This window comes from Panthera uncia, chromosome C2 (assembly GCF_023721935.1).
Source record: "Panthera uncia isolate 11264 chromosome C2, Puncia_PCG_1.0, whole genome shotgun sequence".
Lineage (NCBI taxonomy): Eukaryota > Metazoa > Chordata > Mammalia > Carnivora > Felidae > Panthera > Panthera uncia.
In genome coordinates, this window is record NC_064810.1 from 57096266 (window position 1) to 57120239 (window position 23974).

General features: G+C 39.2%; 1 protein-coding gene across 3 annotated transcripts in view; it reads left to right on the plus strand.

The window, feature by feature from the left end:
• The window catches only part of CD96 (CD96 molecule), a 94866-nt gene that overhangs the window by 57830 nt on the left and 13062 nt on the right, over positions 1–23974 (plus strand). For all 3 annotated transcript variants that reach the window (XM_049628156.1, XM_049628154.1, XM_049628155.1), the window contains exons 9-10: positions 19633–19701; positions 20221–20304. In XM_049628156.1, coding sequence (XP_049484113.1) covers positions 19633–19701; positions 20221–20304 — 153 coding nt within the window. The remainder of the gene's footprint in view (positions 1–19632; positions 19702–20220; positions 20305–23974) is intronic.

Below are 23974 nucleotides of genomic sequence, written 5' to 3' on the forward strand. Positions count from 1 at the left end.
TCTTTGTCATAGATTAACTGGCCATACAAGCATGGGTTTATTTCTGAGATCTCTATTCTGTTCCACAGATCTATTTTTGTGCCAGTACCATACAGTTTTGATGACTATAGTTCTGTAGTATATCTTGAAATCTGGAATTGGGATACTTCCAGCTTCGTTCTTTCTCAAGATTGTTTTGGCTACTCAGGGTCTTTTGTGATTGCATGAAAATTTTAGGATTATTTGTTTTAGTCCTGTGAAAAATGATGTTGGTATTTTGCTAGGGATTGCCTTTTGGCATGTAGCACTGAATTTGTAAATTGCTTTGGGTAGTATGGACATAAAATGCTGTTGGTATTTTGATGAGGATTGCATTGAATCTGCAGGTTGCTTCAGATAACATGGACATTTTAACAGTATTAATTCTTCCAATCAATGAGCATGGAATACCTTTCCATTTGTGCCATCTTCAATTTTTTTCATCAATGTTTTAGGGTTTTCAGAGTATGGGTCTTTTATCTTCTTAACTAAGAAGTTTATTCTTAGGGTTTTTTTTGGTGCAATTATAAATGGAATTGTTTCTTAATGCCTCTTTCTGAGACTTCTCTATTAGTGTATAGGAAAACTACTGATTTCTAGGTATTAATTTTGTATCCTGAAACTTTATCAAATTCATTTATTACTTCTAGTAACTTTGGGTGGAGTCTTTAGGATTTTGTCTACTTAGTAGCATGTCATCTGCAACTGGTGACTATACTGTTTTACTTCCCATGAGCTGTCCATCCTTTAACCAAGCAGATTGACAGAGAAAACATTTTCAGAAAATCTGTATGATTCGTGTTCTTTTATTAGCTATACCATTTTAGGTAAACATAGTAAGTACTATTCTTATGGCTTTAAAGAATTAACATAGCTTCCAAAGCCTTTCACTTGAAGTTCTGGCAAGATTAGGGTCAATAAATATGCAGTGAGAAATTTCAATTCTGTATTTATTATTAAATAGGTTAATAAATTGACAGTCTTCTTCTAGAACTGTGTTCTCAGTGGGGTGTTTAAGAAATTGGTTATAAATGGGCATCCTGTGGATCAGATGTAGTTAGATAGTTTTAAATTTAAATTTGTTCTGGTTCAAATTAATTTTGACAAAGTTGACTGGTGAGGACTATGAATTCAGCCTCCCAGTGGCATTATTAATAATGGAGGTCAGGCTGGGTCAGTGTTACTATGGCAAAGGGATAGCAGTGACTTTCAGAAGGTCGTATTGATGCAAACAAATCATAAATTCCCATGTCTGTGGCCTTTGTGTTTAACAAAGAACCATGGTTACTTTCTTTAATACAAAAAAAATGTATATTCTGTGTAGAGGAGTACAGTTCTCATTTCTTATTTAATTAAAACTATCAATTTTAGCTCAAAATGAGAACTGAAATTGAAATAAAACAAAAGCAGTTGGTAGAAATGAACAATTCTTTCAGACTGTAGCCTTTTGGCATACAGCCTGCAGTCACTGTCACAGGTTGGTACCTCTCAGAAAATGAAGCATGTGGCAGGGTGCGAAATGTCTGCAAATCACCCATCAGAAATTTTACATCCATCTGACTTTTCCTAGTTTGTAATGTTTTGAAATTTTTATTTGAAGCTGATTTTTCTTCCACTTCTAACTCATCATTCGGCAATAAACTATAGTAGATTATGTTACTCTTCATTCAACAAATATTAGCATATTCAAAAATAACGCCTTAAATTTCTTTAGTACTCCACGTATTATCCAGTTATCCAGTGCTACATAACAAATTGCTCCCCAAATTAGCAACTTTTAAAACATGTATTGTCTTACATGATTTTAGGGTCAGCAATCCAGGAGCAGCTAAGCTGGGTCATATGGCTCTGTTTTTTTCATGGGGTTGTCGTCAAGTGGGGTTGGCTGGGTCTTTAGTTATCAGAAGGTTTGACTGGGGCCGAGGGTTCTGCTTTCAAATTTGAGCATGTTGTCCGAAGGCCTTCGTTCCTCACCACATGGTTTCTCTCCATAAAGGTTTCTCACATTATGGCAGCAGCCCTCCCTCAGACCAACTAACTCAAGAAATAGAGTAACCAAGACGAAAGCCACACTGCCTTTTTATTGCACAGCATCATTTTGTTTTATTGTATCTGTTAGAAGTGAGTCATTAAGTCCAGCTCATACTCAAGAGGAAGAGACTTAGGCTCCACCTCTTGAAGGGAAGAGTATCAAAGAATTTGTAGACAAATTAAAACCACCATGTCCTGTCATTTAGAAAATATTTGCACATAAAATGCAATGTGGTTTGATCTTTATTATGAGAGGTAGACAGAGCAAGCATTATTGTCCCCATTTTCCAGATGAAGACACTGAGATGCTGAGGGCTTAAATGATCACACAGCTAGTAAGTGACAAAGTTAGTATTCACACCAAAGTCTTCTGACTCTAAATCTAGTTCTATCCACATGTGATACCAGGTTGTCTCCAACTGGTCTGAACACTTCATGAGGACAGGGGATATATGCTTAGCACAGAGTAGACACACAAAAATACTAGTGGAATAAATGAATAAATAAAAGAATTAATGAGAATACTGTTCCTTCACTATACAAATGTCATTTAATAGATTCCATGCTGTCTTGAAAAAGAGATGATGTTTTGTTCCTGCCTTCAAAAAGGTCGCAGTGTACTTGGAAAGAGATAATATGTGCACATAAAAATGATAATTCAAAATAGTGAGGTGAAAGGTGTTACATCTTACAGAATTAAAATGCTCAGGGAGAGGTGCAGACCAGCAAGTCTCGGGTTTTAAGTAAGGAGAGATCCCATGGGTACATGGAGTCAAGAAATGTTACTAAAAAGAGAAAATAAGATGACCCTTTAAGTATGTGTTGTATTTATTTGACTCAGTTGAGAGCTTGAAGAAAACATTCTAAACCAAGAGAACAATGTGAGTAGTTGAGCGTTGGTGAGGATGTGGGTGACAATTTGACAAAATGTTAGTAGATAAGCTTGTGTCAGTGGGTGGGATTGTGTAGCAAAGAAGACTAGAAAATGCAGAATAAAGAGAACCTTAATCCCCAGCCTAAGGTTTCTCAATGTTCTCCCAAAGGAAATGAGGCTGGGAGTTCAATTAATATTTTTTAGAAAGGAAGTGATATAATTCATTTACCAAATATTCATTAAGCTCTTACTATGTCCCAGGTACTGTTCTAGGTACTAGGAATACAACAGGGACCAAAAAGAGAAAACAACTCTGCCCTCATGACATTAGCATTCTGCCAGTTAAAAGCAGAAATTCATTTCTTCTAGCTGAGTTTTCCACGGGGTTGGGTTAGTTGACATACACAACAACTTGGAAAGAACTGGAGGGTATTGTGCTAAGTGAAATGTCAGTCAGAGAGACAGATAGCATATGTTTTCACTCATATGTGGAACTTGAGAAACTTAACAGAAGACCATGGGGGAAGGGAAGGAAAAAAAAAGTTACAAACAGAAAGGGAGGCAAACCATTAGAGACTGTCAAATACAGAGAACAAACTGAGGGCTGGTGGCGGTCGGGGGCTGGGGGGCAGGGAAAATGGGTGATGGGCACTGAGGAGGGCACTTGTTGGGATGAGCACTGGGTGTTGTATGGAAGCAATGAATCATGGGAATCTACTGCTGAAGCCAGGAGCACACTGTATACACTGTATGTTAGCTAACTTGACAATAAATTATTAAAAAAATAAAAATAAAACATGACTTGCATAATGCACGTGTAGATCAAATTACCATGATATACACTTTAAATACCTTAAAATTTTATTTGTCAATTATACTTCAATAAAGGAATGAATAAATAAAAATGTGACTTAAAAGACTACTAAAAAAAAAAGAAAGAAAAGAGAACAACTATGCCCTCATGACATTAATATTCTGTCAGTTAAAAGCAGAAATTCATTTCTTCTAGGTGAGTTTTCCATGGGGTTAGTTGGCATACATTAAAATGCTTCTATCAGACCAAACATCATTCTTATTTCTGTGAAGAAATGCAAGGAAAGGAAAAAGACATTTGTTCCCTTTAAGAAACCTGCAATATAAAATAGTTCTAGTATTAGGGAAGGAGAATACAGTCAAATAAACATATTTATCAAAAAGCTGGAACATATGTTACTTGAGCTATTGTCACACTAAGCTGATATGGTTGGGAAAATCCCGGAGAGTCACAAGAGCTCATTAAGAAAAGATCCTACCACACTGAACCTCAGGACTGTTTGAGATCAGTGGGTCTCACCAGGGAAGTTTTGCCACTCTCCCTCCCAAGGACATTTGTCAGTGTCTAGGGCCATTTCTTGTTGCCACGATTGGGGGAAGGGTGCTACTAGCCAAGGCCAAGGATGCTGCTACATAATGTACGGCACGGGACATGACAGCCACCACAAAAAAGAATTATCTGGTCCAAATGTCAACAGTTCCGAGGTTGAGAAACCCTGTTTTATTTTTTGTTTTTTTTTAATATAATTTATTGTCAAATTGGCTTCCATACAACACCCAGTGCTCATCCCAGCAAGTACCCTCCTCAGTGCCCATCGCCCACTTTCCCCTCTCCTCCACCACCCATCAACCCTGTTTGTTCTCTGTATTTAAGAGTCTCTTATGGTTTGCTTCCTTCCCTCTCTGTTTGTAACTTTTTCCCTCTTCCCTTCCCCCATGGTCTTCTGTTAAGTTTCTCAAGATCCACATATGAGTGAAAACATATGGTATCTGTCTTTCTCTGACTGACTTATTTCACTTAGCATAATACCCTCCAGTTCCGTCCACATTGCTACAAATGGCAGGATTTCATTCTTTCTCATTGCCAAGTAGTATTCTATTGTGTATATAAATCACATCTTTATCCATTCATCAGTTGATGGGCATTTAGGCTCCTTCCATAATTTGGCTATTGAAAGTGCTGCTATAAACATTGGGGTACAAGTGCCCCTATGCATCAGCACTCCTGTATCCGTTGGGTAAATTCCTAGCAGTGCTATTTCTGGGTCATAGGGTAGATCTATATTTAATTTTTTGAGGCACCTCCACACAGTTTTCCAGAGCATCTGCACCAGTTTGCATTCCTACCAACACTGCAAGACGGTTTCCGGAGAAACCCTATTTTAGATCAAGGCTCAGGTATAATAAGAGTAGCTAGTTCTCACTTTACAAAATCTGGACCTCTGTCAAAATAATAATAAATTATGTTTGGAACAATTTTCAGTCTGAAATGTCAAAAAAATGTTAAATCAGTGGCTCATTATAGCTAAATAAAACTTATTTTCTTAGGATAAACCCCGAATTACTACTGAAAAATCCAAATTTTGTCTTGAAAATCTGGAGGGTGATTGTGAAATCACACAATGTCTCAGAAGCTGGGAGGATCCACCCTTTGTGTTCTTTAAGAAAGGAAGCAGGATGGAACATGTCATGGAAACCAACTTCAAAAGCCTATGGTTTCAGTCCAAATTCTAAGATGGAATGCACCGTATAATTCAGTCATAATTATTAAGCTATATGTCTTGCTGCAAACATCCAGTTTGTATCTTTTTTTTCTTCTGCATCGAAAAGGTACTTTTTAAACAAATGTAAGGTAATGGAAACAATATTCTTCTACTAGAGAAGGAGAACCTTATAACTCAGAGCCAACTGTAAGAGTTACCCAGGGAGCCCCGTGCATTTCAACCTGAACTGATGGTGTCTTCTGAGTCCCAGCTGCAACGGCAGCACTGTCCTAGGAAAAGACATGAGGCTGACAAGCTAAATGGGGAGATGAGACAAGCCAGTGGGATGGAACAGTCAGAGACACCTGACCAATCTCAGGTGGGGCAGTACATGACTCCCACTGCTGAATAGAGCTCTATGCCTTCTAACTCTGACTTGGAATTGGCTACAGGTTGTGTGACTTAAGAGAACAGGCCTCAGAAATTCCAGCAATCGTTCAAGACATTCATTCATTCGACAAATACACATTGAGTGCCTACAAGGTGCCAGGAACTTTAGAGGTGCTGAGATACAGTGATGAACAATACAAGCAGGGACCCAGTTGCACAGAGCTTACAATCTAGCAGGACCCACTTGCCTAGCATCCTCTTTCACTGTCCACAGAGCCACAGGCCTTTTGGCTCTGCCTCTTTTTATGACTGCACATGACTCTTGGACCTGATGATGTTGGTTTTGATATTAAGCCTTCTCTCAAGCTTTAGCTGGTCCTCACAGTCTAGATCCTTCTACCCCCAAACACTTCGAATAAAATACCAGGTCCAGGATGATTCTAACCATTGTCTAACTCTCCAGGCAAGCACACCTGATCCTTAGCGGGTGGGGGATCAGACACTGAAAGGTACAGACTGTTGGCAGCAGCTTCCCAGGGGATGCACCAAAACTACTGATTTATGAGAAAGCATGTCAGAATGGCTGAGGGATGACACCAGAAGATATGCCATCGGACAAGATTGTCAAATGTAGATCACTGGGGGAAGCAGATCACAAGATCAATCGCAGGTCGAGATGTTGGATGTTAAAGTAAGAAGGGGCTCTGGAGAAAGCTTGCTAGCCTGCCAACGTAGAGGAGTGCTGGTAACAGCAGAGGACGGAATCAGGGAGGTCTGCACAGGGAGCTGGAAGGAAATATAGACTCAGGTGGAAGAAAGATGAGAGATGGATCTTCAGACAATCATCCTGAGCACAGATATAAAATAAAATGAGTGTCGGGCATGAGAAGACAAGCAGGGTGAGTGCTGACGGTGCTCGTTGGGTGGGCACAGCTTGCTTAGGTGAGGTGCCAGGTGACGGTGAGCTTCAGTTAAGGGCCAAGGATTTGGACTGGAACAGAATGCCAACAAAGAGCCACCGTGGCTTTGTGAGTATGTGAAAAATATGGGTGAAATAGAGGTGATGTGTATGGTAAGTGGTAGAAGCAAGGGTAGAGCATGCAGACCAAATGATGCAGATTCTAAGCGATGTAAAGTGATAATGATCTGAACTAGAGTGGGCGTATGCAGCAATGGAGAGTACTTCAACAGAAGATCCAGCATGGCTGGTTTGCCTAAATATGAGGGATAAATAAAAGCTTTTTAGCAGACTATCATACCAGTTTTTTGCCTGGTAATTACCTAAATCTTTAACCAACTACCCCAATTATATTATAGTATTAAGCAATAATATTAATAATATCTGTTAGTATTTGAGTGCCCCTGATGTGCCTGGCAGCGTTTTAAACTAGTAAATGTATTATCTCTTTTAATTCGCCCAACAACGCAATGCTACAGGCACTATTATTATCCCCATTTTGCAGATGAAGCTATTGAAGCACAAAAAGTTTAAATAACTTAACTGAAGTCAGAGAAACAGCCCTAGATCCAGAAAAATTGCTGGAGCCCAGACAAGTTTGAGAGCCTGAACCCTACTGCCTCTGACAGTACAGGATGGGTGCTCAATAAATATCTTTAGACACTGAATAAATCCATTCCCGTGTGAAGCTGGTATAGCTGATAAGAAAAGGTCAACATGACAGTTATGCCTATATTAATCTTTCTCTTCTCTGGATCAGTGTTTTCTGAGAAATGCAGCCTCCAAAAGTGGGGCTAACATTTCCTCAGTCAGAAATAAATTGGAGAAAAAATCCTCTTCCATCCATTATCCTTCCCTTTTCAACATTATTATAATATAATTTCATTGCCCAGAGATATGTATAGAATTCATACAAAACTCCGGCGCTCTCCTTTAATCCTGGGAAATTCTCATCATTGCATCTTCTCAACCACCTTGCACCTGGGGCTCATGTTGCAAGTTGTTAAAGAGTTTCTCATTTTTTTCCATACCCATCCCCCATAAGCCAAGGGTAGCCTTCTTGATGACTAGTTTACTTTGAGTATTTGTTTATCCAGTTTTCCTGCTTGGGAGCAAGGTAGCTCTGGGGGAAAAAAACTATCAGTTGACCTATTCTTCTGTTCATTTCATAAAGTATTGAGTGTCTTTAAACACCCCACACAATGTGTGATGAGCTCTGTCCTGCTTCCTGTCATTTCCCCCAACCGGGTCCTAGAAACCCTTCCTAGACCAGAAATCCAGTAATACACACTGCTTTAGCCATTCAGTGAACACACGTTCCCCAAACAATCTGCCTCCCATGGGCAAAGGGTCTTGAGCAGAGATTAAGATTTCACACCATATATTTCCTTTATGCTGGTGTAAAGGTCAATATGCACATAATCCTGACATTAGGGCTTGATGAAGCCAACTCACATGTGTTTAGATGTAGTTGATGGCCTATATTCTTTTAAGTGCAGTTCTCCAGTTAATATCATTATGAGTTTAAAGGCTCTTTGTGCTGCAGGTGCATTGATGGAGTATAGTAACACATTTGCAGGAAAGGCTAGGTGGCTATGTGGCTAGATACTGTCAAGAGAATAGAATGTCAAGTGAAAATGTTACTATCTGAAAAAACAAATTATATTTTCAGATTCAGTTTTACATAGAAATAAGGCAAAGTCTTGGGGTGCCTGGGTGGCTCAGTCGGTTAAGCGTTCCACTTCGGCTCAGGTCATGATCTCACCGTTGATGAGTTTGAGTCCTGCATCAGGCTCTGTGCTGACAGCTCGAAAGTTTGGAGCCTGCCTCAGATTCTGTCTCCATCTCTCTGCCCCTCCCCTGCTCACGCTCTGTGTGTCTCTCTCTCTTTCTCTCAAAAAAAAAAAAAAAGTAAGGCAAAGTCTCGGACCTTTGAGCTTGACAAACCAGATCACAGCAGCAACCTGAACTTACAAATAACTTTCACTTTTACATTTTGTTGAATAAATAAGCTAAAGTGGGTAAAATTAGCAAAAAAAAAAAAAAAAGAAAGAAAGAAAAAGAAAAGATTTTTCCTTTCCCCATTATTCCCTGTCCAAATGAGCTCTGTTGAATAATTTCTCCCTAGACTCTGAAAGCTTTTTTGGTGATTTTCATATAATAAATGTTGTCTGGTCCCTTTCAGACTCAAGAACAGACTTGTGTCAATAATTAAAAAGCCTTGACAAATGTAGTGTCAAAACTTGCAAAAACTAATTTGATCCAGAACTTTCTTCCCTTTCTGCCCACTGTGTGTTGGTGTACCTCAGCTGCAGAAGCCTGGGATGCGAGGTTGTGTGTTTTATGTCTGTGGAGGGTGGAGAAAATGTCTCTTTGATTGTCCAGCTCAATCCTGTCTTCCACTCCTGGTTCGGGCCTCGCTTTAGGGGTCATAGCATGCAGAAGAGAAGAGAGCGGTAGATGAAAAAGACCTTCCTTGTCAGGCTGACTGCAATCTGACGTAGGTGCCCTGTGGGTGGGGAGAATAAAAATTGCCATCTTGACCTCATGGGCCACTCTGGCAAATTTCTCAGAAATTTGGGACTGGCCCGTGGCTATTGTCCCCTTGATGCAGGATGCAGGTCCTGCCTCTCCACCAGGCTTCTGTTTATTATCCCCCAATAGCCCATGAGCTGCTGGAGGTCTGTCCCCTTAGGAGCTGTTTGCTCCTCCAGATATTCCTGGGTGAGATTTCTTTCCATGGCATTCTGTTTTATCTGAGAAAACATGCCCCTTGGCCTCCTATTTGGTGGAAGTGCTCCTCTTCTCCAACAGGGCCATATCTCTCTTCTCAACACTACTAGTCAAGCATAGGCTCCCAGTGTAGTCTCTTTAGCCTGAGTCAAGCACTGGTCCTCTTCATCCCAAACTCCAGGACACGTAGGCCAACAGCTCTGAGTAGTTCTCTTGAAACCACACTTCACTTGAGCTAAGGTAAGGGGGCAGGTTCTTCTTTTACCCACCACCCACGTGAGAGGGGACCTGACTCGTAGCACCCTGACAACTCTCTTTAAAAAAAAATCTTCACTGCGCCTAAGATGGCTCAGTTGGTTAAGGGTCCGGCTCTTGATTTCACCTCAGGTTATGATCTCCTGGTCGGTCTTGAGATCCAGCCCTGCCTGTGTTGGGCTCAGTGCTTCAGTGCTGAGTATGTAGAGGCTGCTTAGGATTCTCTTTCCCTCTCTCTCTGCCCCTCCACCACTTCTCTCTCTCTCTCTCTCTCTCTCTCTCTCTCTCTCTCTCAGAATAAATAAGTAAATATACCTTTTAAAAAATCCTCACCTGGGGCACTTCTGCCCCTATCAAGTCTTGAGATTGATGATGGGCCATAGTTAACAGAACACACTCCACATGCCCCTCATAGGTGGTCCAGAACTCTGCTTTAGAAGTGACAATGACTTGCCCTATAAAATCATTCTTAGCCTCTGGAACCTCATCTAAAACAAAGGTACAAAGAGGTCCATTTGAAAATTCTCTTCGGTATTACCCCTTAAAATTCAGCTTTTAAAAGAAAGTCAGTGAGACCAATGATGATCTATCCAAAAAGGAAGTCAAGAAAGCAATCACATTTATAATAACATCAAAAAGACTAAAATACTTAAGAATAAATTTAAGCAAGGAGGTGAAAGACTTGTACACTGAAAACTATGAAACACTGATGAAAGGAATTGAAGGAGACACAAACAAATGGAAAGACATCTGATGTTCATGGAATGGAAATTTTAATATTGTTAAATTGTCCATGCTACTCAAAGTGATGTACAGATTCAGTATAGTCCCTATCAAAATTCCAATGGTATTTTTTCACAGGAAGGGAAAAACAATCCTAAAATTTATATTCACAAGAGACGTCACATAGCCAAAGGAATCTTGAGAGAGAACAGCATTGGAGACATCATACTTTCTGATTTCTCAGTATACTACAAACCTTTAGTAATCAAAACAGTATGGTGCTGGCATAAATACAGACACATAGATTGACAGAACAGAATAGAGAGCCCAGAAATAAACTCAACCATATATGGTCAACGGTTTTTAACAAGGGTGCCAAAAATACACAACAGAAAAGCATAGACTCTTCAATAAATGGTGTTTGGAAAACTGGATGTCTATATGCAGAAGAATGGAATTACAGCATACACAAAAATCACCTCAAAATAAAGTAAAAGACTTAAACATAAGACCTGAAGCTATAAAACTTTTAGAAGAACACATAGGAGAAAACCTCCTTGACATTGGCCTTGCCATTGATTTTTTAGATATGACACCAAAGCCTAGGCAACAAAAGCAAAAACAAGCAAGTATACTACATCACGCTAAACAACTTCTGTACAGCAAAGGAAACAACAAATGTAAAGGTAACCTATACATTGGGAGAAAATATTTTTAAGCCACATATATGATAAGGGACTAGTATCCGAAATATATAAGGAACTCATTCAACTCAATAGCAAAACAAAAAACAACTCATTAAAAATAGGCAAAGGACCTAAATAGACATTTTTCCAAAGGAGACGTACAAATAGCCATCAAATACATGAAAAGATGCTCAACATCCCTAGTCGTTAGAGAAATGCAACTCAAAGCCACAATGAGATATCACCTCCCACCTGTTAGGATGACTATTACCAATAATAATAATAATAATGATGATGATGATGAAAATAATAAAAGATAACAAGTGTTGTTGAGGATACGGAGAAAAGAGAACTCTTGTCACTCTTGGTGGGAATGTAAACTGGTGTAGCCATTATGGAAAACAATATGAAAAACATTATGAAAAACAGTTTTTGAGGTTCCTCAAAAAAATAAAAAAATAGAACTACTATGTGATCCATTAATCTCTATTCTGGGTATATACACAAAGAAAAGAAAAAAAAAAAAAAAAGAAAAGAAAACCAGTCACCTCTAAGAGATATAGAAACACCCTAAGCTTCCATTGGCAAATGAATGGGTAAAGAGATTGTGTGTGTGTGTGTGTGTGTGTGTGTGTGTGTGTGTGTGATTCAGCCTTAAAAAAAAAAGAGAGATTCTGCCATTTGTAACAACATGGGTGGACCTGGACAACATTACACTAAGTGAAATAAGACAGACAGAAAAAAACCCTGCATGATCTCACTTATAAGTAGAGTCTAAAAGAGTGAACTACATGGAAGCAAAGTGTAGAACAGTAATTCCTGGGGCAAGGAAGAAGAGACAATGGGGAGATGTTGGTCAAAGTGAACAAAGTTGGAATTATGTAGGATTAATAAGTCTGGAGATCTAATATACAGCATGATAATTATAATACTGTATTGAATATTGGAAATTTGGTCAGAGTAAGTTTCAGGTGCTCTCATCACACAAAAAAATAAATTGTTACTATGTGAGGAGTGATACGTTAATTAGCTGACAATACTAATCAATTCACTATGTATGTGTATATCAAATCATGTTGTTACCTTAAATATATACACTTTTTATTTAAAAAAGAAAATAAAACCTGAGGCAAGGAAAATAAGAGCAAAAATAAACTATTGGTACTACATCAAAATAAAAAGCTTCTGCACAGCAAACAGTCAATAAAACTAAAAGGAAACTTCCTAAATGGGAGAAGATATCTGCAAATGATATATCTTATAAAGAGTTAGTATCCAAAATATATAAAGAACTGATACAACTCAATACCAAAGAAACAAATAATCCAATTAAAAAAATGATCAGAAGACATGGATACACATTTCTCCAAAGATTCAGATATCCAGCAGACACATAAAAAGATGCTCAATGTGACTCATCATGAGGGAAATATAAAGCAAAACTACAATGAGATATCACCTTACACCTGTCAGAATGGCTAAAATCAAAAACACAAGAAACAAGTATTGATGAGGATATAGAGGAAAAGGAACCCTCTTGCACTATTGGTGGGAGTGCAAATTGGTGCAGACATTGTGGAAAACTTGAAGTTCCCCTGCAAATTGAAATAGGACTACCCTACGATCCAGGAATCGCACTACTGGGTATTTATTAAAACACACACACAACTTATCTTTGTCTAAGTTGTGCGTGCGTGCGTGTGTGTGTGTGTGTGTGTGTGTGTTTTAGTAAAAACAAATAATCTAGCCCTAGAATTCTGTGTCTCCTTCAGCTTGAGATGGATACTTACGTAAATAAAACCCACCAGGATCATGGTCACATTAATGGAGGAAGAAAATGGGTGGTAAGGAAGAGCAAATATCTACAAAGTTAGCCTGAAAGTTTTCATGTTATATCCAATTTATTTTATTTCCACTACTCTCCTTTTTGCTCACTTTGCTTCACCCAAATTGGCCTTCTCACTGTTCCCACAGCATACCAGAGTTGCTTCCACCTCAGGCCTTTTTACTTTTTCCCTCTGCCTAGAAAATTCTTTCCCCCAGGGGCGCCTGGGTGGCGCAGTCGGTTGGGCGTCTGACTTCAACCAGGTCACGATCTCGCCGTCCGTGAGTTCGAGCCCCGCATCAGGCTCTGGGCTGATGGCTCAGAGCCTGGAGCCTGTTTCCGATTCTGTGTCTCCCTCTCTCTCTGCCCCTCCCCCGTTCATGCTCTGTCTCTCTCTGTCCCAAAAATAAATAAACGTTGAAAAAAAAATTAAAAAAAAATCATCTGGAATCTTAAAAAAAAAAAAAAAAGAAGAAAATTCTTTCCCCCAAAATCTACATGGCTCCCACTCTCATCTTCTCCCAATCTTTGTTCAAATGTCATCTTCTCAATGAGGCTTTCTGTGACCACCTAATTCGAAACTGTAGCCTCCTCTATCTCCCTTCCAGTCCCCTTTCCCTGCTTTATTTTTCTCCACAGAATTTTTTTAGCATCCTGTAGAATTCACTAGCTTGTCCCCACAAGAAAGTGAATCCCATAAGGGCCTTTTTTTTTTTTTCAGTCTGATTTGTCTGCTGAGGTATCTCTGTCACCTAGAACAGTGATAACACCTGGCTGTAAGTAAGTATTGATAACTCAGTAAATATCCTGGAGCTTAAGGATATTTTTTTCAAGCACAGAGGAGGAAGAGATTAACAAAGGAAAGGCTTCAGGGAGAGCGGAAGAAGGCTCTATAAAGAAAATGGCACCTGGTCAGGGCTTGAAGACAGGGCAGTCTTACAATGGGAGGCTGAGAGAGGATGATGGCAGAGACACACAGACTATCAATTATCCTGGGAGGTAGTGTGCTGGAGACAATGATTGAATTCCAGAGCTACCCCCTGGTTCTGCAGCAAGGCCAACTATACTTTATAAGTCTACCAGAGTGGAATGAGTATAGTCTCTGGTGTCAGACAGGCTTGAGTTCAATTCCTATCTCTGCTGACTACTAGCTGTGTAATCTGGACAAGTCATTTTACCTCTCAAATACTGTTTCCTCACCTTAAAAACCAGAAGTTAGTATTATCTAGTTCATATGGTTATTCTGAGTATCAAATATGTAAATGCATAAAGAACAACTGTAAAGCTAGACCCACACAAGCCAGTCTGGAAAGGCATGCCATGATCAAAACAAGAGTCCAGCAAAGAAAATTCATCTTAAAATAAATCAAGACCTCTACTTGTATTTTTTATTTCCTTGAAGGAGGAAACAATGACCAAATCACAATTTCTTTTTTTTTAATTACCATTTTAACTTTTATCCTCCACTTACCTTGCATCAACGACTGCTCACCTGTCTCTCTCATTTGATACAGAGTAAGTTCATATTAAATGATCTTTAAAATTTTAAGTTGTTTGGAAAATATTTCAGCATTTCCCCCAAATTAACCCTCCATGAGACCTCCAGCATTTCCCTTTGTTTCCCTTCTCCGGCAGTGAGAGGGACAGTCACCAGGAAGATGGTAGGAGTCCAGATGAAGAGATTCCATTCTGTTTCATAATGTCACAAGGAGCCAACCAGAATTAGCTCTTAAAGAACATGATTCTCTCTCCTCCATTTAACTCAGAACTGACTAGAGCTGTCTTCTAACCTAATTGAATTTCTAGTGATAACATAAAGGGGTAGTTTTTAATTTCCGTGGAAAAACATTTTTAAGTCGAAATAGGAATGGGCTAGGAAAGTTTTGAAACTTCGCATCTAACCTCATGGCAGTTTTCAAATTAATATAAGCAAGACATTTTGCACAAAGTAGTGTTTTTCTCCTAAACCCCTTCTTCTTTTCTGAAACATGGGTTATTATTATGTATCTCTGGATACTTGCAAGGTTTAATAACAATAAGCATTCAAACTGAAGAACATATAAGCAACCAGCAAACAAAGCAAACAACTCTGTCACTGGGTTTGGCATATTACTCGCCTACACAGTATGTCATAATATAGAACCAAGTATTGAGTGCTGAAGAGGCTTTGCTCTATTATGAGTATAAATACAACCTTGAAACAGAAAGACAAAAAAAAAAAAACAAGCTGCTTTATTCACATGCTGAAATACATGATCAACATGAATCTTAAAGACTTGGCTAAGAGGAATAGAAATAGAATTCTTTTAAAATGCTCTATTTGATGTCAAAAGACCGCCAATTATGTCCTCTTACAGTTATGGATCTCCAGGCCAGGCCCTAGGAAGAGATTTCTTCTAAAAGCAAAAACAGCCAAACAAAACAACGCTGAGAAACAAGCAGTGTTTCTGCCACTAGTGGGCCACAGTTTGATCACTGTCCTCTGCGGCTGAGGCCATGGGTGTGCACTGTGACAAGCAGTGGCTCACAATCTCATACTCAGTTCAGTTCATCACACAGAACAAACCCTCCTTGAGGGCTTACAAAGGCCCAGCCCTGATAGACACGTCCCACACGTTGCTATTGCTAACAGTGCGTGAGACTGCCTACGGGGTCTTTGCACTCTCTGTGTCCTCTGCCTAGAGGCTCCCACCACCCCTCCCCTGCTCCCACTCGAGTCTGCTACATTCCCCAGGGAAGCCTTCCTGAGACTCTGCATAAGCCGTTTCCTCTTTCATGTGTCCTCATATTTGGACTGGTTTCTGTGATTCTTTGGTTGATGTCCATATCCTCTGAACTTCAACTCCAGAGGAGTGCCGCCAGTCCCAAGCACAATGCCTGGAAGATAGAGGCTCCCAAATGCTGGGTCAATAAGTGACAGAACAGAGGAAGGGGGTAGCAGGAGATAACAACATGGAGAATGTTGGAGGTCAGGTCATGTAATGCCAAAGGGCCTTGAAGCATAGTGTAAAGCCAAGGGGAGTGAGTGGGATTTAATTTACCTAAAGTACTAGATAGTTTTCTAAATGGCTTCAGCTCTGACTTGCACATGAGGATCAGGGTCTCATGGTAAAGGGATCATGCTTTCAATAACCTGTGCAACCAGGTACAGACCCTCAGGCCAAGACCCAAACCAAATTCAGCTGGAGACCAATAAAACTGAAATGAGCTTGGACTTCTTAGCGATATGACGGGGTGTCATTGATCCTTTTGTTCCCAGAAGCTTATTGGCACACATTCAGCCCTCAACAAACTCTGCAGGCCTGTGAGAGGAAGCATAAAGCTGCACTGATATGTATGCCAGGCAAGAGACACAGTGACACAAAGATCAAGGTGGCATGTGAGCCTGGGGCAGTCAGTGTTCCTCCTCTCACGTGGTCCAAGAACAACATGTAGATGCAGTGGAATGAATGAATTCTCCTTTCCCTGCAGTAAACTTGCAGTAAGCTAGGATTTATGTCACATTATTTTCTGATTCTCCAGGAAAGAAATTTAACCAGTCATTTTAATACACATGAAATTCTCAGTCACGTTATCCCATGTCATCAGGATTCCACTGATTCCTGACAGAATTAAATCACGTGGAGCTAATGGTCAGTGTGGGCAATCACTGGCTGGGGAAAGTGTCCATTGCTTGTAAGTAAGAGGTATTTTAAAATGTGATTGGCAGTTGCTTATTAGACTGAGATTTCTAGGTAACAGCAATATGGCCTACAAATAAATACAAAGGTCTCTGATGATTACCTCTTAGTTCTTTTTCTTCATCATTATTATCACCATTGTTATCATATCACAACTTTAAAACCATTCCTTTCTGCTTTCACTTATGTAATCACTCAGTTAATTCTGTGGAGGTTAGGTCTCAGAATGAGAGGGGAGGGAGAAGTAAAGGAGGAAGGAAGGAAGGAAGGAGGAATGGAGGGAGGGAGGGAGGGAGGAAGGAAGGGAGGGAGGAAGGAAGGAAGGAAGGGAGGGAGGAAGGGAGGGAGGAAGGGAAGGAGGGAGGAAGGAAGGGAGGAAGGAAGGAAGGAAGGAAGGAAGGAAGGAAGGAAGGAAGAAGAATGAATGATACTGGTCTGTGGGAGGTGAGATAATAGACTGCCACCAACAATAAAAGTTTCACTCTCTCCTACATGAGGAATTGAGTCCCAGAGTAAAGAGATCCTTCTTTTCGTCCTTCTGAGAATTTCTCAAAAACTGGATAGAGTCTTTCTTCTCTTTCTCCTTCTTTCTCCCTTTTGCTTTCACCTCTTCTTCCTCTATTAATTAGGAGAAACACCTATCTCTCAGTATTTCACAGTATCCAAAGATTACTTATGACTAGTTGTTTCTATCCTTCTATGCAATTTTTCCTTGCCTTGTTTTAAAAAGGAGATGAGGTTACTTTAAAAGTACATCACAATACAAAAATTTTAAAATAGGTTACCGAAGGAATTGCTGCAGACAGGGACAAAGGTAGAGCCATCTCAGTGAGAGGAACAAAATTCAAATTCATTCTGTGATCCAGTAGCTGGAATGACACAGTCATTCAAGAACCCAGGTTTCTGGCAGTTCTATCACCTTTCATTCGTGGGCTTCTATGCCTCCCTGCATCATCATATCTGATAGTACATGAGGGAAGATCATGGAGGATCTTACATGGAAGGTTTTATACATCAGGCCTTGAAATGACAACCATCACTCCTATTCACGTCCCATTGGCTAAGACATAGTACACGGCCATAGCTAACCGACCGCACAGGAAGCTAGGAGATGCAGTTCATGCACACCAGAGAGAAGAATGGGCTTGGTGGTCAGCTGATAGTCTGCCACGCTGACCTTTATTCTCACTAAACTCTGGGAACAAGGGCAGTGTTTCTCTCTCCATGTCATCCCCAATTCTCGTACACACTGAGCACTCAATAAGTATTTGCTGGGTAAATGAAGCTGTGCATATTCAGTATTCAAAACATTTTTTCTGCCACCCTGATGCTTGTTGCCCATTTTAGTTCCTCATATGGCACCATCTGAAGCAGCCTCTAACGCATCTCCCCATATCTGACTATTCACGGAGTTTGGGCAGAGCGTGTCTTTGGTGTTCATTAGCAGGATTGCAAAACAATTGTTGTTGATCATTTCTCTAAATTAGTTATAGATGCATAAACCATGAGGCCAATTTATCAATGTGTCCTACATGTATTTTTTTTTAGGGATTTGATTACCCATGTTTTTTTTTTTTTTATTTTTAATGTTTATTTATTTTTGAGACAGAGAGAGACAGAACATGAACGGAGAGGGTCAGAGAGAGAGGGAGACACAGAATCTGAAACAGGCTCCAGGCTCTGAGCTGTCAGCACAGAGCCTGACACGGGGCTCGAACTCACAGATTGCAAGACTGTGACCTTAGCCGAAGTTGGACGCTTAACCGACTGAGCCACCCAGGCGCCCCACCCATGTTTTTTATTTAAGCATGTGATTTGCCAGAGCTGAGGTACCTGGGAGGCTGGGATACCATTCACTACTATCTAAAACTTACAGGTGAATGAGCATACTGACCACCATACTATGAGGATATTTTTCAGAATATTATACACAGTATACAGTATTCTTTTTTAAAAGACAGGTGAGAAATTTATTTTTTAATCATAATAAAAAGAATTGCTGTGTTTCTTTTGAAAATTGACTGTTGTTATGATGGCCACAAACGGCAGAACATATACTCTTTATTTCTTGGCATTGTTACTAGAAAGTTCTGATGAAATGTGGGATCCACATCTGTTAAGAGTACATGACATCAAGAAATGCATTTTGTGTACCATCTGCACTCAGGTTTAGACAGAGGTTAACATACTTTTTCTAACCATATTTTCCTTGGCTTTAGTTTCCCTTTCTATCTACTTCTTTTGTCTTCTTGAATTGAGTATTTATGTATGCGACCTTAAATATATTTTTGAAACAAAGCAGAAATACACAAAAATAAATGCATTAAACATTTGTTTTCCCAAGAGATAAACCATGTTTTCAAATGGAGTGTGATTGGGTACTTTTCATTTTCAATCTATCTTGCTTCATCCCCTGAGGTATTTTCAAATGAATATGAATTCGTCTTTCACTTTGGGAGGAAAAGAGAGAGGAGAAGAATGGGAAATGATAGACTGTGAACATGGGGATGATTTTGAAAGCTAAGAACTAACGTAGATATGTAACCATATTGAGCATATTAAAATATGTACAATCGTGAAAACTCAGTACAAGGTAATTTCCGTGAGGACAAGCACCTCATGTTCATTGTTGAATGTAGACTGGAGCCTGGCACACAAAAGACACCAAAACATCATATTTTGAAAGTGTGAATGTGATACACTTGGAGAACTAAGTTAACATCACAGAAATGATATTGAATATTGGGTATGTAGCCACGAGCATATGCCTTTTGGACTCAGTTGCATCGTTTATAAAATGAAGGCAGTAGGCCCTGTATTCACCAAGGTTCTTTCTGATTCTGATATTCCATGCTCTGCGTGCCACCCTTGTTAATTACAGCGGCATATCAAACATGGGAATGTATATACCTTAACACTTTGGGAAATTTGTTTTCAAAATAGGATATCCAGCTACATCATCAACAACCCTTGGAGACGTGGGTACATTGACTCCAAATACCATCCCTCAAAGTGAGTACAGCAAGGCTTTCCTTATGTGACTGAAAAGAGACAAAACACAAGTTTTAGTATAGCCATGACAATGTTGAGGTTTGGGCAAAAGGCTACAATTTTCATTTAATGTTTGATATTTTGGTTTTGAGTTGCTCAGTGGCAAATTGTAATCTAAATTGTGGCTATATATTGATATGACAATCACTGTAATCTTAAAAATATGGGTTGGTGAATTATTATACTGCACTTCTCATTTCTCATGGAATTTTAAGATAACATTAAAGTAATCTTGACAGTACTCCCAGTGATCTGAGTTGGTGACAGGAACAGAAAAAGAAAGAAAATCAGTGACAAGTCGGCATTAAACATAAACTACAGAGCTTTTGCTTAATATGCCAGCTGTGTTCCCGTGTAGGAAAGCATATTTTCAATTTCAGATTTCCCCAAAGTCACATAGATTAAAAATTCAGCACATCAAAGTAAAGTCAAATTACAGCTGTACAAAAAATGTTGGATTCTGAGAATTTTGTCTTTCAGCCAGCAATTCCAATGCGACTACCCAAGGCTTCAACTACTCCTGGACCTCGAGCGGGAAAGATACCAAAAACTGTACACATGACTGTGAGTCCCTTGGGGTCTTCTGGACCTCATTAATTCATCCGACACCTATAATGGACAACCACTACGTGCTCTGTTCATAATCATATTAACAAACACTAAACAAAGCATCTACTGTGTTTAAAGCACTGCTGCAGTTAGTTGCCAGGGATACATCTGTGAACAAAACAGAGCTAAGTTCCAAATTCTAGCAGAAGAGAGACGGGCACACGGTGATGAGTGATCGGGAATAAATAAAGCAGCGGAGGGAGACCATGAGAATCAGGTGTGAGGGTGGGTTGCTGTTCTAAATAGGGTGGTTTTGCAAGGCTTTACTGAGGAAGGTGACATCTGAGTAAAAACATACCTAATGGAGACGAAAGAGCAGGCTATGAGTGTATCTGAGGAAAGAGTGACGTATCCAGAGTACACATATCACTAACGACAATGAGAAGAGGGGGCCCAGTGTGAGGCACAGAAAGGGTCTGGCCATTTAATCTGGCTGCCTCTCAGCAGCCTGTGCTGATGCTGCTTTGGCAGGTAGCAACAGAATCTAAAGAGGAAGTGCACTGCCTCTTAGTGGTAGAAGACGAGGATCTGTCTGTGTGGTAGGCGAGTGGCAAGGGCTGTGGCTGCAGCAAAGCCCCCAGGGGCCACTGGTGCAGAACTCTGGATTTCGCTACTAGGCCCTTTTGCACAAAGAGTGAAGGTGTGTGTCTCTTTTAGGGAAGCATTTAAGTTGTACATTTAAAGCCTCTAAAAGTCTTTGATACCCACTGGCTCAGTCATCTCACTGCTGGGAACTTGTCCTTAGGAGATTAATCGAAGAGCAAAAAGCTGGGAACTTGTCCTTAGGAAATTAATCGAAGAGCAAAAAGGAACATGTGTGATATTGCTCTTTGTCGCATTAGTTATTGATTTGATCTCTTTTGTGGACTTCAGGTGCACACATTTGGATTAAGCATAATTCTTAATTCAGGACACACTTTCACCATTAGTCCGTGCATGATTTAATTTAGTGTAATGTATTTCTTTTAGTATATATGTTAATATAATAGACACCTGTGAATTCAGTGCCCAAGTGCAAGAAGTGAAAGGTGCTCAGAAGACAGAGCACCCCCGGAGATCCACAAATAAGTGTAACCAGAGGTGGCGTGGCACATTCCTGTGAAAAGAAGAGGCAATTAGCAAATGGATCCGGAAACATTGATTATTTATAAGGAAAAAAACGTATTAAAATATATGTCTGCCATGCACATGACAGAAAAATAAGCTCCGCGGTGTATACGATCTTTATGTCAAAAGCAAAACATTAAAGCATGTAGTAAAATAAAAGTGAACTTCCTTTTGGCTTTGGGGTAAGGAAGGGCTTAAAAAAGAGACATAAAGCACGAACCATAAAAATGATAGAAAAGCTAGAATATAATAAAATTAAGAAAATTATTTTCATCAAAAGACACCTTAGCAAAAGTAAAAAAAAAAAGGCAAGCTATCGTGTGGGAGCGGATATTTGCCACATTATATAACTGATCACTGAAAACTGATCAAGAATACATAGTTGACAAAGGAGCAGGACTTTATACCAAGAGTATATAAAGAATGGCTACAGATCAATTTTGAAAAATGCAAAAACATTAGAAGATGAGCAGAAAGGCACATCACCAAAGATATACCACAGTGGCTAGAAAACATCCAAAGAGGTGCATAACCTAACAATCAGGAAATGCAAATGAAGACTAGAATCAGAGAGCCATTTCACATATAATCAATCAACAAAAATTAAGAAGTCTGAAATTGCCAATTTCTTATATATTGCTAGTGAAAGTATAAACTGGTACCATCATTTCCCATCATTTTGACATGATATTTTAAAGCCAAACATTTTCATACCCTACCAGCCAACAATTCCACTCCTGAATGTATACTCCACCCCCCAACACACACATTAGTATACGTATCCAGGAGATGTGTACACAAATGTCAGGGAAAACACTGATAGCAAAAACTATACATAACCTAAATGGCCATATCCAAGAGAATAGATAAGTTGTTGCATAGTCCTAGAATAAAATACTGGAGAGCAATGAAAAATGAGTAGATGACAGCCACATACAACAGCATGAATGAATCTTAGTAACATTGTAATGAGTCAAAAAAGTAAATGCCAGGTGACAATATATGGAATGATATTTTTAAATAAAATTTTAAAGCAAGTACAGCCAGACACCATGTGGCTTAAGCATAATATATGATAAATACTTAAAAACTGTAAAAGCAAGTGAATAATGGACATAGCATTCAGAACAGCATTTGCTTTGCAAAGGGCATACAAGGAATGAGACAAGAAGAAGGCATAATGTTTATAATTTATTATAATAGTCCAAAAATCTGTGTGTGTGAGTAGGGGTCTGAGGGTGTTAAGGAAAAATATGTCCAATAATAAGAGAATATGGGATAAGATGAGATCATAATTCAATGCAATATTATGAAGCCAATCCAAACAATAGCCATACTGTGCTAAGCTAGCCAGTACATCTTATTGTATAGACAAGGGTACTTGCTGGAAAATTTTTACCCATCAGATATAAATTGAAATTAAAAATCTTAGATCGGGGATGAAAGTCCATACTTAATAGACTAACATTTATCTTCTATGGTGTTAACATAAAATTGAGTTTCTAATGAACTTGACGAAACTCTCCTTTACCTACACTAGTTTGTCATCCTTGATTCTTGATAGTATAATACAAGTTAAGTCCATGAGATCTTTTTTGTTGTTGTTGCTTACTTGTATCCTCAGTGCCTAAGGTATATAGTTGGTGCTCAACAAATATTGTTGAATAGATAAATGAATTAATACTTGTTGGTTATGGGGGAAATTATGTAGCAATGCTGATAAAAGATTATTGGACAATATTATAGGAAAAAGCTGAACTCCAACTTAAATTTATGCTATAATTACATATAAATTATCCCATACTTTCATTCTCAGAATAATCCTTGGTGTCTAATGATTTCCTTTATTTTATTTATTTGATTTTTTATTGAAATTATACTGAAATGTAAGATACACAAGAATAGGGACCTAAACCTTTTCCTGCCTTGTTCACTGTAGTATCATAATGACTGTAGCCATGGCAGGCATACAATAGGTGCTCAGCAAATATTTCTTGAACAATTGAAAGAATCTGTGTACATGTGGGTAAAGACAGGGAAGAAAATACATACATACACGGTGAAAAGAAATGATCTAGGGTGGCTCAATTGGTTGAACGTCCGACTCTTGATTTCAGCTCAGGTCATGATCCCAGGGTTGTGGGATGGAGCCCTGCATTGGGCTCTGTGCTGAACATGGAGCCTGCTTAATATTTTCTCTCTCTCTCTCTCTCTCTCTCTCTCTCTCTCTCTCTGTCTCCCTCTGCCTCCTCCACCACTCATGCTCTCTCTCTCTCTCTCCAAAAAAGAGAAAAGAAAAGAAAAGATCCACTTAATTGGAATTTTCGAACTTTTTGTTTGCTTTAATTAAATTGTTATTACAATATTATGTGTGCCCAGAGTAAAAAATAATTCCTGTTCATCCCATGCATCATATCGTTATGAAACATAGAGGCTACCCAAAGTATTTTCTGCCCCAGAAACTGGAAAACTAAAAGTTTCCAGGAGTGCAGGAAAGTGCTTTATAATTTACACAAAT